At 44.4% G+C, this 15353-nt stretch overlaps 1 protein-coding gene across 1 annotated transcript; it reads left to right on the forward strand.

Annotated features, from left to right (window-relative positions):
• Positions 1-2020: 2020 nt before the first annotated feature.
• Positions 2021-2321, forward strand: LOC130487185 (NEDD8-like). Its single transcript, XM_056860614.1, has one exon. The coding sequence runs from the start codon at positions 2068-2070 to the stop codon at positions 2305-2307; it is 240 nt and encodes a 79-aa protein (XP_056716592.1). The 5' UTR covers positions 2021-2067; the 3' UTR covers positions 2308-2321.
• Positions 2322-15353: the final 13032 nt, after the last annotated feature.

Genomic DNA, 15353 nt, shown 5'->3' on the forward strand with positions numbered 1-15353 from the left:
TATCATATCCTTGTTATCATATATTTTGCAAATTATGGATTGTATTAAATTGTTTTAAAGGTCGTAAGCCGCCCTGAGCCGGATCTTGGCCAAGAAAGGGTGCCCTATAAATCAAATAAATAATAATAATAATAATAAATATTTAAAAATGTACCTAAACTTTGAATAAATGCTTGTGGGGGTGGGGGTGGGTGGGAGTGGGTGTTAAGTGCCGTCAAGTCGCTTCCGACTCGTGGCGGCCCTATGAATCAATGTCCTCCAAAATGTCCTATCTTTGATAACCTTGCTCAGATCTTGCAAACTGAGGGCTGTGGCTTCCTTTATTGAGTCAATCCATCTCTTGTTAGGTCTTCCTCTTTTCCTGCTGCCCTCAACTTTTCCTAGCATGACTGTCTTTTCTAGTGACTCTTGCCTTCTCATAATGTGACCAAAATACAATAGCTTCAGTTTAGTCATTTTCGCTTCTAGGGTCAGTTCAGGCTTGATTTAATCTATAACCCACTGATTTGTTTTTACAGCAGTCCATGGTATCCGTAACTCTCTCCTCCAACACCACATTTCAGAGGAGTCTACTTTCTTCCTGTCAGCTTTCTTCATTGTCCAGCTTTCACACCCATACATAGTAATAGGGAATATGATGGCATGATTTAACCTAATCTTGGTGGCCAGTGACACATCCTTACACTTCAGAATCTTTTCTAGTTCCTTCATGGCTGCCCTTCCCAGTCTCAATCTCCTTCTGATTTCTTGGCTGCAGTCTCCGTTTTAGTTGATGGTGGAGCCAAGGAATAGAAAGTCTTCAACAATTTCAAATTCCTCATTGTCATAAATGCTTGGTATATATATATTAGGAGCCCCGTGGAGCAGAGTGGTAAGCTGCAGTACTGCAGTCCAAGCTCTGCTCACGACCTGAGTTCGATCCTGACGGAAGTCGGTTTCAGGTAGCCGGCTCAAGGTTGACTCAGCCTTCCAGCCTTCCAAGGTCGGTGAAATGAGTACCCAGCTTGCTGGGGGTAAAGGGAAGATGACTGGGGAAGGCAAACCACCTCGTAAGCAAAGTCTGCCTAGTAAACGTCGGGATGTGACGTCACCCCATGGGTCAGCAATGACCCGGTGCTTGCACAGGGGACCTTTACCCTTACCTTTGTATATATCTGTAGTTGTTTTGAGATTGTTCTCTTCATCTAAGCTGGGCTACTCCCAATCACAAACTTACATATACTTACACATTCAGGATGCAATGAATTCTCTGTTTCTGAGGACAGTATCGCCGTTCCCGTGTGCGGCTGTTGTCTCTTCCTTCAACCCCAATCTCTTCCTGAATTAGCAAGTGGTAGCTTTCTCAAGCAGGCCTCAGGTCAAACGCTACTGCTCGGCGTGAGGTAGAACTGACTGGAACTAGCCAGCCCTGGAAGATGCTTTTAACAAAATTAATTCAAAGCTCTGGCTTGGCACTTCCAACCGTTACGATGTCATTTAGACTCCAGTAATAATCTCCTTTGCTATCTAATGTGGTTAAAGTGGGGAAAGTCTTTCAGAACATAAGATGAGCTGCGGTTGTCGTCCCTGACAGCATTTCAGCAGTTGCAACACGGACGGTCAGGAGAGACAGTCGGGTTTCTGCTTCAGCTAGTTTTGCTACAATCTTCGGCAGGAATCAGGAGTTGTTTTCTTATCAATATAGCTAATTCGCAGGGCGGCCAGGTCTGCAGATAATTAAATCCACATACTGGGGATGTGAAAGACCGATCTTTTCTCAAAATGAAAAAATCCACAAATTCCCTTTCTGGAAGAAAGATCAGGAAATTCAGTACTCCTAAATCCAGGGAGGCCCTGACCTGGGGGAGAACTGGATAAGATAACCTACAATGATGACAATTTTACCCCAGTCTCCAATGAAAATTGACTAGAAACTAGCATGGCCTGGCAGGGTATCCACCGCTGCCTCTTAGACCATCTCCTGGTGGCAAAAGCACCTGCAGCAGCAAAGAAGACAGAGATCACTAGAGATTTGGAACTGTCTCCGGGGTCACAGGTGGGCGTGTGGTCCATGAAGAGGTGGTCACGATGCTGATCAAAGTGAAGTCCCTAACCGGCAAAGAGATCGAGATTGACATAGAACCCACAGACAAGGTGAAGAGAATGAAGGAGCACGTGGAAGAAAAAGAAGGCATCCCTCCCCAACAGCAGTGGCTGATCTACAGTGGCAAGCAGATGAATGACGAGAAAACTGCAGCCGACTACAAGATCCAAGGTGGATCGGTGCTTCATCTGGTCTTGGCACTGCGAGGGGAACGCCTGCGATGATGGACCCTCTGCCCCATACCGCTCTCACTGACTCTCCCCCAAGCCCCATGAAAAAACAGATCCCTCCCACCCCGTCTGCGCATGCCAGAAGCCGTTAGCGACCCTCCTGCACCTCTCCTGGTTCCAGGACGATGGGCTCTTCCAGGACGGTGGACTCTCCCTCCTGGGATGCTTCCACAAGCTATTTGAGGCAGGCGCTGTTGAGGATGGTGTGCCCTTTAGGGGGGCACTGCCCCCCCCCCCGTGGCCCCAATTCTCTTCCATCCCAGCAAGTTCTTAGGAGCTGCTTGTTCATCTTCTGTTTTTTGGCACCCATGTTGAAATGACACCCCCTGCCCCACATTGGAATGGCTGAATGCTCAATAAAAGTCTTTCACAACCTCAAAAAGAGAGAGAGAGAGAGAGAGAGAGATCACAAGAGAGAGAATCTGATCACTTCTTCAGTTGCCCTTCTTCACTCTGCAAGGACAGAGTGGAAGGACGCTGTGATAGGGGCCCATTGACACCCTGTGTCTGTAGGCCATGAAGGAGCTAGAAAAGATTCTTAAGTGTAAGGATGTGTCAGTGGCAACCAAGGTCAAGTTAATTCATGTCATTGTATTCCCTATTACTATGTATGGGTGTGAAAACTGGACAATGAAGAAAGCTGACAGGAAGAAAGTTGATTCCTTTGAAGTGTGGTGTTGGAGGAGAGAGTTACGGATACCGTGGACTGCCAAAAAAACAAAAACAAATCAGTGGGTTATAGATCAGATCAAGCCTGAATTGACTGTAGAAGCTAAAATGACTAAACTGAGGCTATCGTACTTTGGTCACATTATGAGAATACAAGAGTCACTGGAAAAGACAATCATGCTAGGAAAAGCTGAAGGCAGCAGAAAAAGAGGAAGACCCAACAAGAGATGGATTGATTCTATAAAGGAAGCCCTGGCCCTCAATTTGCAATATCTGCACAAGGCTGATAAGGATAAGACATTTTGGAGGACATTGATTCATAGGGTTGCCATTAGACATTTATACCCTGCTTTTCTCCCCAATGAGGGACCCCAAGTGGCTTACAATACTGTTCTCCCCTCCTCCGAGAGAGAATGGCCCAAAGTCATCCATTGGGATCAACCCGGATAACCTACAAGAACCAATCATCCATTGGGGTTCCCTGGCAAAGGACAGATTGGAACCTGGGCCTCCCAGATCCTAGTCCAACACTGTGATCACTACATTGAGGCCAGAGTGACTGGCCCAAGGTCACTCTGTGAGATTCTATGGCAGAGTGAGGATTCGAACCTGGGTTTCCTGGATCCTAGTCTGACAGTCTTACCACAATACCACACGGGGTCTCAATATGCAGCCCAACTAGAGCGGGGAAACTCTGAGCAGGCAAACGTTGTCACTAGATGTGGGTCAGCAGCAAATGCCTTGATCCAAGATGTCTCATTTGGGCCTAAAGGGGTGGGATCTAGAACCCAGAAGGTTCTTCTTCCCTACACTGACCCCTGCAGTATCTGCCTTGACACCGTGTCTCTATCTCTTTTCCAGGATAGCCACCGAAGAGGGTGTTTCTCCACGTTTAAGTAAAATATGTGCTATGTCTAAATCATTACTAGAAAGTGACCTAGATCTGGCATTCGGGGAGATTAAATTAACCCTCTGCAATAGCTCCATATTAAAAAAAATCAGTTAGATGTTAATAAATGGAAAGTGATAACGGCGTCAAAAGCCGTCCAATCTCCCTCTTGTGAGCCTTTATTGCTGGAATGCTTCTTTCCAGCTTGTTGCTTCTCTGGGTTTTATTAGCCCATCCGCATGGAGTAGATTTGCTCTGAAGTGATAAAAGCTGACTGTAATCAGTAAGCTTTTGTTATCGGCGGGCAACCAGTGGTAAATGCCACCTCAGAAGGCCTCCGTTCAATGCCTTTATTACAGTGATTAGTCTAAGACGCTAAGATAGCAACAAACTTCAGGCTTAACTGATAAGACTTTGTTAAGAGCACTATAAAAACCTTGCACGGGGCTGGCTCTCAAAGAGAAGGAAGTGATTATGGGGAAACTGAACTGCCACAATCTCCAGTTCAGCATCAGGAGGACATGGTCAATGCATGTTCTCTCTCTCTCTTTCTCTCTCTCTCTCTCTCTCTCTCTCACCTGATTTCCTCCTTCAGTCTAGTTTCTGTATAAAGCTGCCTGGCACCAAATCAGACCGAGTCCCTCGAGTTCAATAATCATCTACTCAGACTGGTGGCAGCTCTCCTGGGTCTCAAGGGGAGGCAAAGGTCTTTCCCAACACCTGCTCCCTGAGATCCTTTAACTGGTGATGCTGGGGGTTGAACCTGCATGCAAATCATGCACTGTACTATACCACTGAATAGGGTTGCCAACCTCCAGTTGCTAGCTGGAGATTTCCTGCTATTACAACTGATCTCCAGCCGATAGAGATCAGTTCCCCTGGAAAAAATGGCCGTTTGGGCAATTGGGCTTTATGGCATTGAAGTCCCTCCCCTCCCCAAACCACACCCTCCTCAGGCTCCACCCCAGAAACCTCCCACCGGTGGCAAAGAGGGACCTGGCAACCCTACTACTGAACTGTGGGCCCCAAATGAAAGCAACTTAAATCTATGTAACCCAGAATTTGTTTGAAAAACTTAGCATGAGCCATGAAGTTGATATATAGGGTTGCCAGGTGCCTCCTCTCCTCTGGCGGGAGGCTTTTATTTGTAATTGTGCTTGCCCAGTCAAACTAAGAGGTAAAGGCCCCTCGCAAGATGGAACTTCTGGTTCTAAACTGGAAGTGCCGCTCGCCGTATGCACACGCGTGTGCACGTTTGCCAGGTGGTCAGCGGGCAGAGGGGTAAATGGCCGGGGGTTTGCCTGCCACCAGCAGGCTCCTGGCAACCCTATTGATATATGAATGCTTCGAAAACTCTCCCTGGATTTGTATGTGTATGTAAAGTGCCTTCAAGTCACAGCCATCTTATGGAGACCCCTTTGGGGGGTTTTCATGGCAAGAGACTAACAGAGGTGGTTTGCCAGTGCCTTCCTCTGCGTAGCCACCCTAAACTTCCTTGGTGGTCTCCCATCCAAATACTAACCAGGGGTGAGCCTGCTTAGCTTCTGAGATCTGACGAGGCTAGCCTGGGCCATCCAGGCAGGGCCGTCTTAACAGCATTATGGGCCCCTGGGCAAACCAGTGTGCTGGGGCCCCTACGACAACCACTCACAGGAATAAAAAGTAAATGGTTAATAATATTAAACATATATTTATTTTATCGGCACTTCAACAAAACTGGTGTTAAAACATTAAAAACATGCTGTACAGCAGCAACTAATCAACATGATAAACATTTGAACAATACACAAGGCTTGAAAAACACAATAATACTCAGTAAACCACACAGATTAGAGTATGCAATTACTACGTACTTCTTATTATAACAAGCATTTGTGGCATTTCTTTTCAGAGAATTGCTTTATTATTGGCTTTGGTCTTCAGGATGTCAATGGACTTCAGGATGTCATTTTCCATGCACATGAGTGAAAGCCAGTTCAAACGATGCTGCCCCATTGTGCTACAAAGCAGATTTTTTATAAGTTTCAGTCTTGAAAAAGAACGTTCTCCTGTACAGTTGGTCACCATCATGCACATGAACACTCTGAGTGCAATTTCTACATTCGGGAATACAGATTTCAAATTGTCTGAAATTATTTTTCTGTACAGTGCAGGGAGAGTCTCACAATTTTCATCAAGAGCCATATAGTGCTTGAGATGCTCACATTCATTTAAAAGGTCATCATAATTCAGGTCTTTGTGATACATATTAGCCAGATGTTCACACTTTTTCTTTAGTGCATCAGAAGCAATGGTTTTCAATTCACTGAAGAAAGAAAACAGATTCCCAATCTGTGAATAAGCCTGTGCACGTTTTGTCAGTTCAAAGATTAGAGTGTCCAGAATAGGGAGGAAAGTTTCCACCCTGAACTTTTCAGTTTTACTGAAAAGTACCTCTTCTGATCCATCATATCTACTAAGACGCGCACTTCTTTTTCGTTCCCGTTTTTTCCCATCACTGTAATCTGTATCTGGACACTGGCTTTGAATTCATATTCACTAAATTTGTCTCTAGTTTCCAGAAAATAGGTTTTCATAGACTCAAAAAGATTCGTGGCAACAAGGATGTTCATATCCTTTGATTGCAGGACCTTGCTTGTTTTGTTCATTCTTTCTAGCATGTCATTCCAAAGAATTGTGAGAAAAATAGTTTCCAGGTTTTCCATTTTTTTGCTCAATCCTTCTGCCTCTCGCCTTGTATTCACTTGCTGTTCATTGTCAGCTGATAGAGAATCCAGTGCATGTTTTATTTTCTCGAAACCCCCATACAGAGCATGAACAGCATCAAAATGTGCTGACCATCGTGTGTCAGACAGACGCTTGACCACAAAATCTTTTCCTACAGATGATGTCAATACGTTCCAGTGATGAGTAGAACCAGCAAAAAATGAATACAGATGCTGAACAAAGTCAAAGAATTTTACAGTCTGTAGACAGCACTCTGCTGCTTTTACTCCCACCAAGTTCAGGCTGTGTCCAGCACAGGGGACATAGATGGCAAACTCATTGAGTTGATGAATCCGTGTTTGCAATCCAGTATATTGTCCAGACATATTTGAGGCGTTATCGTATGACTGACCATGGCAGTTTAATAGTGGAATGTTGTTCTCATTATGAAAATCCACAACAGTGTCTGTTAGATCCTTTGCTCCACGAGAAAAGATGGAGATGAACATCAAGAAACATTCCACAGGCTCACAGCCTTTAATGTATCAGACAGTAAATGTCAGTTGATCTGTGTGTGAGATGTCTGGAGTGGAATCTAAACTTATTGAATAATACTTCAGAGTAGTAACACTGAAGGACAGTGTCCTTCAGTGTTACTACTCTGAAGATGCCTGCCACAGTTGCTGGCGAAACGTCAGGAAAGAAAATTCCAAGACCACGGTTACACAGCCCGGATAACCTACAAGAACCAATGAACTCTGACCGTGAAAGCCTTCGACAATATTATTGAATAATACTTTGACTCTTTGACTCTGACTTCTTCAAGAATAGTACAAAGAACCTGTTGTCCCGTTAATTCAATAAATTCCTCACAAATATTTGCAAATAAATATGATGGATTCCCTTTTCCAGGATTTCCATACATTTTGAGATGTTCTTCCAAGAAAGGGTCAAAATCACTCAGCAGCTGTAGCATACCTAAATAGTTGCTATTTTTTGCTGACCCAATAATCTGATTTTCTCCATGAAATGACAAATCTCTGGAGGCAAGAAAGCGAATTACAGAAACCACACGTGTCAACACTTTATGCCAATATACTTACTCTGAGTGATGTTGCTCAAGTAATAAAGAATCTACACTTCCAGTTTCTTTATGCCTTATCAAATATACTGTCATGCACTTTTGATGTTCTTCTCCATTTTCATGTTCTACAATAACATTGTGGTGCTTCCAGTCATTGAACCCTGATGTAGCAAAGGGAGATTCTTTCTTGGACAATAGGCGACATACAAAGCAGTACAAATGACCTTGGGATGGTGAATAGAGTAGCCATTCAAGTTTTACACACTCGCCATTCCGCAGTTCACGTTTGAACACATCGTTTGATAAATACCTTGCCTTCATATTCTCTACTCCAGCTGTTTTATACACTCTCGTGAGTTTGAAAGGTTGCTATCATGATTCTGACATGATGAGGGCCCACTACGAATCCAGTAATCTATTGTGTTAGTATCATTAATGTTCCATAGCCCTGATCTGTCTTGGATTGCAAACTCCTTTACTGTTATAGATTTGGGTATTTCCTCTTGTAAAATGTCACCAGCAGCAGCAACAGGCAATGATGGTATGTGTGCTGAAACTGGATGATTGGTAGCAGGAATGGATGTAGATATGGATGCTATATCTGAAGGACTGGTATGAGTGGCTGTTGTTGCACCTGTGTTGAGCCACGATGTTAATTTTGAAAGTTTTCCTATTTTCTCCTTCTCCTCTGCAGCTCTCTTCCTCTTCTGTGCTCCACTCAAAACATTACGTTTCATTTCTGCTGAAAGGGTTATTCACCTGGAAATATATATCTTAAATATTTAGTATTTAGTCCCACACCAGTCCGATGTAGGGTTATATTATATAAGTGTGCTTGCAAGTTGCAACAAGACCTAAATATTTAAACATTCTGCTACCATAATGAACGTGTCATTCCTTTAATTGTACGAACAGATTTTATTCTTAATACAAACTCTCTACTGTGTGCTGATTCACAAAACTGCTGGACAAGACCTAGATCTAGCTTTCTGGCATAGCTAGGGTGTCTGGCACTGATCTAGCCTCATCTATGTATAGGTCTACCAGACTACATTCAACAATTTTCTCAACTTGCACAATTAAAAAGCTTATCCATTCATATATTCACAAACTATCAATACCTGGTTATTAGTACTGCATCATAAATTCATAATCTTAAATAACCACTACATGATTACCATACAAGTGTTCAATGTTGTGATTGAATCTCAGGTTCAATCACTAATAATCTATACATAGACCTATACCTGGGCTCATATACAATGTATAAATATAGCTAATAATCATGTCATTGCTATTAATAGTACTACAGTAGGTCTAATGTTAGTAATGTCAACTGAGTTTAAGTGACGTAACATATACGCTAAATTACGTTATACAGCACGAGATCCATACACATAGGCCTACATGCAAGTGAGGTGGTGCTGTGGCAGAGGTGACTGCAATACTAACCCAGGGATACTAAATCAGAGACAAATCACAATGTCCATTTGTAACACAATAGGGTTGCAGCAAATATGATTTTATAGTTTAGTATAGTCTAGACTACTGTGTAGTAGTATTTATTTATGGCAAGTCAGTTAACATACACAGATTAGCATAGGACCCCTAGTCTCGTGGAGCCCCCGGGCAAGTGCCCATCGGGCCCATGCGTTAAGATGGCCCTGTCCCCCTGAGTCTAAAAAGATGCAACCATTTCTGGACATGCCACCACGAGCAGGGATATTTGGACCTCGTGAAGATGGACATAGTAATTCCACATCTTGATCCACCGAGTCACAGCTGTGTAGTCTATCTATATGATTATCGTTTTTAACTTTAGGTGTGTTCCTAGTGGGGTTTATAACTTCCAGGGTAGGACATTTCCATATCACCACCCAACAAAAGGTCGACAGAAGTTCCATCCATGTTGGGGTTAAAGGAAGCAGCGGAAAGCCCATTTAAGGAAGTGATAGTGCAATTGTCCTTGTGCATATCTTGTCCATTCTGTCTTGTCAGACCAAGAATCTCAGCACATCCATGCCGCCCCTTGACACTGGCTTAGGGTTGCCAAGTCCCTCTTCACCACTGGCGGGAGGTTTTTGGGGTGGGGTTTGGGGAGGGGAGGGTCTTCAATGCCATAGAGTCCAATTGCCAAAGCAGCCATTTTTCTCCAGGTGAACTGATCTCTATTGGCCGGAGATCAGTTGTAATAGCAGGGGATCTCCAGCTAGTACCTGAAGGTTGGCAACCCTACACTGACCCCAGTCATCTGACCTCCCCTAAGGCATATGGTCCTTCAGCACCCTTGCTGTTCTCTGCATTCAATCCTGCTTTGCGGGCTTCAGCATTCCTGGCGGCGAGCGCGGCCTTCCTAACGAGCACATTTTGAAGAGTCGAGCATATTCTTAAGGCTCATCAGCTTCCATCTGCTATTTCTGACTTGTAATTTCAAGCAACCTCTCGAAACTCCTGCATGCCACAGCCATCTCTGTCTCTCTGTCTCTCTCTCTTTCAACCAGGGAGTGGTACTTAACAGGCGAAGAAAAGGGGGGAGAGAGCTAATGAGACTAATGCAGATGGCGACTCAGCTCGTTTGCATGCTGAGTCAGCCGGCAATTGCAGCGAAAAAAGAAAACGGCTCTGTGGTCTGTCCACAGGATACGTTTGAAAGTGCAGTTCTGCGGTCGCAGACGTCCAGTCTCAAAAGAATCATTGTTTATTAATGGCTCTTGCGGTTCCTTCTCTACCACGAAGGTCAGAATACGTTTGATCCTCAATTCCAGACAATGTCCAAGTACTCTTGAGCGCACAAAATGAAGCCATTGCTGCAATGGGTAGGCAGCAGGTTTTGAGAGCCAGGGGGACATAGTATAGGTTACAGCGCTGTGCTATGGCTAGGGTTGCCAGTAGGGTTGCCAACCTCCGGGTACTAGCTGGAGATTTCCTGCTATTACAACTGATCTCCACCCGATAGAGATCAGTTCACCTGGAGAAAATGGCCGCTTTGGCAGTTGGACTCTATGGCATTGAAGGCCCTCCCCTCCCTAAACCCCACTCTCTTCAGGCTCCACCCCCAAAATCTCCCACCGGTGGCAAAGAGGGACCTGGCAACCCTAACCCTCTTCACTACCGGCAGGAGGTTTGGGGGGCAGAGCCTGAGGGTGGGGTTTGGGGAGGGGAGGGACTTCAATGCCATAGTCCAATGGCCAAAGTGGCCATTTTCTCCAGGGGAACTGATCTCTATCGGCAGGAGATCAGTTGTAATAGCAGGAGATCTCCAGCTAGGACCTGGAGGCTGGCAATTAATTTCACAACTTTTGACTTGTCTCTTGTCTTACACTGTTGATGTATGAGCCTTTCCCTGCCATTATTTATATTTTGTTGCGTACCCTAAATGTCCTGGTACATACCCCTGAGGGGTATGTGTACCCCAGGTTGAGAATCCCTGCCTTAGAGGAAAAGAATGTGCTGTTGAGTTGCAACTGACTCATGGCAATCCTAACCACAAGGTGTACCAGGCAAGAGACAAGGGGAGGTGTTTTTCCATTGCCTTACAGAATCATAGAGTTTGAAGGAGCCATACCGGCCATTTAGTCCAACCCCCTGCTTAATGCAGATCAGCCTAGAGCATCCCTCACAAGTGCTTGTCCAGCCTCTGCTTAAAGACTGCCAGTGAGGGGGAGCTCACCACCTCCCTAGGTAACTGATTCCACTGTCGAACAACTCTTACTGTAAAAAAATTACTCTGCATAGCAACCCCAGTTGATGGGCTCCCATCCAAATACTAACCAGGGCGAACTCTGCTTAGGTTCCAAGCTCTGGTCATCTTGGGCTAAGCTGTGCTATTCAAGCTGTTCCTTAGAGCAAGGGCAGGGTAGTACCCGGCGGTTGGCAACCCTAATTACAGCTGATCTCCATACAGCTATGGGTGTCCCTGAAGGAAATGGCAGCTTTGGAGGATGGTCTCCATGGAACAGGTAGGTCAAGTCTCCCACTTTGGCAGGAAACCTCCTGCTGATAGCCCAATGACCACACTGCCACTTGCTTGGACAGCCGGGGGGGGGGGGTAGGGTTGGGAAATACTTGGATATTTTTGGGGTGGAGCCTAAGAAGTGCGGGGTTTAGAGAAGGGAGGGACTTCAATGCCATAGAATCCAACTGCCAAAGCAGCCATTTTCTCCAGGGGAACTGATCTCTATCGCCTGGAGATCAGTTGTAATAGCGAACCAAATTCTGAATTAGATATATGATGTATATTATAGAAGATGTGTGCACATGTTTGGGGGCGGGGGGGGCTGGTCCATTTAAAAAAAAGGAATAACCATTTTCATTGACAAATCTTCTGTTCTCATTGGTTTCATTTGTGGACTTTTTTATTTAGACGAGTATGATGCAAAAACAAGCAACACATTTTAATAACATTTTAATAACATTATTTTGTCAACTGGTCGAGAGAATAGGATGACAACGCTTTCGTTCCGAGTGTGAAGAAACAGTAAAAGAACTTTCAAATCAAACCAGTCTTGGTCACAAAACTTGGTAAGGTTAGTTTTTATATCTAGAGAGGCATGCGTACAACCTGCTGGGGCTCTTTATTCACTCCTGCACTCCGCAAAATTGGCAAGCACAGTTTCTGGGATAGTCCAGTTTAAGCCCTTATGGTGTCAATAATTTTGGATTTCCACACGGGTCACAAATGCCTTTTTTGTGGACTGTTAATTACCAGCAGCCTCATTACTAATGTCAATATATAATGTTTATTTCCTTCATAATAGATTTTTTAATTTTTCCTTGGATGGGACGAAACCTCCATACACATAAAAATAATGGCAAATATTAAAGTTGCCAGGCTAATGGAACCAGATCGGTCTTCTAATCCTAAATTTAAATGCATTACTGATCCCTGAAACATTAAAGGTCTGATAAGTTAAATTAGGTTCCTTGTAAGCATAATTAGTATCCTCTCTCAATGGAGATATTACAAGCCAGTTAATTTGAATTCCCCAAAGGCATTTCGAAAATTGAATTATAAGATAAAGCAAATATTTGACTTTTTACAGATAATTACCAAAGGGGGGGGAATCAATATGCAAATGAAAGCAGGCTTATTAACTCGTTTGGTACAAACAGTGTCCATGTATACACATTAGCACACAACATTGTTTTTTTATATATTGAGTCAGGCCATTGGTCTATCAAGCTCCATATTAACAACTTTGATTGGCAATGGCTCTCCAGAGACCCAGGCAGACGAAAGTGTTCCCCAGTATCTGTGAACTGGGACCCTTTAACCCAAAATGTCAGGGATTAGATCTGGAACTCTTCTGCATCTATCTGAAGCTGCCTCAGATCCTTACACCATCTGGTTCGTCCTAGTTCAGGACTGTGTGCTAGGGTTGTGTGTGTGTGTTAAGTGCTGTCAAGTCGCTTCCGGCTCATGGCAACCCTATGAATCAACATCCTCCAAGATGTCCTGTCTTTGACAGCCTTGCTCAGGTCTTGCAAACTGAGGGCCGTGGCTTCCTTTGTTGAGTCAATCCATCCAACTCTTGTTGGGTCTTCCTCTTTTCCTGCTGCCCTCAACTTTTCCTAGCATGACGGTCTTTTCTAGTGACTCTTGTCTTCTCATAATGTGTACTAGGGTTACCAACCTGAAGATGGGGCCTGGAGTAATTACAACTGATCTCCAGACTACAGTGAGGAAATAGCAGCTTTGGAGTGCAGACTGTACAGTAAACCATAGAAACAAGGAAAAACTAAAGGGGTTGCCGTAAGTCAGTTGTGAGTTGATGGCGCATACGTTAAGTGCGTCCTACCATAGGTAAGAAAACAGTGCCATTACTGTGTAATATTGGTTGTAGAATTTGCACTAATTCTCTGGGGAGCTTGCTTGTTCTTGGGATAAACAGCATCAAGTATACAAAAAGAAGCAGTAGGGGTCACTGCGGGGGGGAGGTAGTTGTGAATTTCCTGCATTGTGCAGGGGGTTGGACTAGATGGCCCTGGTGGTCCCTTCCAACTCTGTGATTCTATGATTCTATAAGGGGCAGCAAATAGTAAAGCTAGTCCGAATGATACTAGCCTTCTTTATTCTGCTAAATGTTGTTTCCTTGTTTTTCCCCAGAATACAACTCTCCAGTTTGCTTCCTGCTTCTTCGCATTCGATCTTTCTCTCTTCTTGGAGATAGAATTCTTAATGCCCACTCTAGCTAATAGGGATGCCGTATTCCCACTGGGGACAGATCTCCCATTCCCAGCTCCTATTGCTTGCTGCCACTGCAGTGGCCAGAGAGAGAGAAAAAATCACCATGGGTGCAATGGTGGCATGCCAGTTCCTGGGAACACCCAGCAGTGATGTCACTGTTCTCTAGGAATAACAGAAGACTCTTATCGTTTTACCATAGATTTCCAGCAATAGCTAGTGCAGAGTGGCATCGCTTCCAGGTTTCCCCAAGAGGTAATGTAATGCTGTCACGTCAACAATGCCCCTATATCCCTGCCCCACCCCAGACTCCACCAGTTGCCACGCACTGGCTGGCTACCCTAGCTATCTAGTAGCATAACTTTCCTAAATAAATACTTAGTTTTCTTTAACCTGCTATGCCTCAGAGTTAGGGTTGGCAGTCATAGCTGACAACCTAGGGGGCCCATCTGAGGGACAGAGACAATTTTGCCACACTAACATGTGATGTCACTTCCAGCACAAAACTGGAAGTGATATTATTGTGTCAGGGTGACACTCTAGGATTCATCCCAAACTCTATGGTTAGATCCTACAGTTTGGAGTGAATCCTAGAAACTTGTGCCAACACAATGATGTTACTTATAGTTTTGGTATAGCAGGAGACCTCCCCTTCTCCACAGTGTGGTTTTTTATGAATGAAAACGCACTTTGCTAACCCATCCAAGCCTTCAATCACACTAACAGGGCAGGAAATGCATCATCATTTCATCGTCTATCTTAATAATAAAAATCCTTAGCACTATCAGCATTCAAAGCACTTCCCATAATCACCTCATTGTGGTCCTGGCAACAGCCCTCAATACTATGCCAGTGTTGATATATTACTGATTATGACCGGGGGATCTGCATTGAGTTGCTCACCAAAGCCAACTAGTGAGTTTGTGGAGGAAGTGAAATTTGAACCAGGGACTTTTCATGTCAGAGTTCCTTCCCTTAGCCATTACGTTACACTAAGTATTCGGATATTGGTCAGGAATTCCAATAAGAAATAGCTAACCAATTCCAATAAGGAAGAGCTAACCAAGAAGAAGTTCCAGGTCAGGGGCAGAGCACAAGGTTTTGCACGCCAGAAGCCACAAGTTCTGTCCCTTAATGGGATTTAAGGCAGTGGGCAAACTTGCCTTGCCTCAGAGCTGCTGCCAGTCAGAGTAGAGAATACACAGACCAACGGCTTGACTCAGTGTACAGCATCTTCATACATCCAAGGAGTAAGGTGGGAGTTCAGGCATGTGGTTGAGCTATGACTCCACTGATTCCTGCTGGGAATGGCAGACAGTGTGTCTCCAGCTATGGGTCACAGTGACTGGGTCTGGCCCTTGCCAGTGTTGTACATAACTGTTCAATTGCCCTGTTGCATTTCTGATCTTCATGTTTGTTTTGCCCATCCGGGCTGTTGTGTGAAACAGTATTCTTGAGTAGGTGGGCCACTGGCCTGATCCAGCAGGGCTCTACTTAGAGTCTTATGT

The sequence above is a fragment of the Euleptes europaea genome, chromosome 14 (assembly GCF_029931775.1).
Source record: "Euleptes europaea isolate rEulEur1 chromosome 14, rEulEur1.hap1, whole genome shotgun sequence".
Taxonomy (NCBI): Eukaryota; Metazoa; Chordata; class Lepidosauria; order Squamata; family Sphaerodactylidae; genus Euleptes; species Euleptes europaea.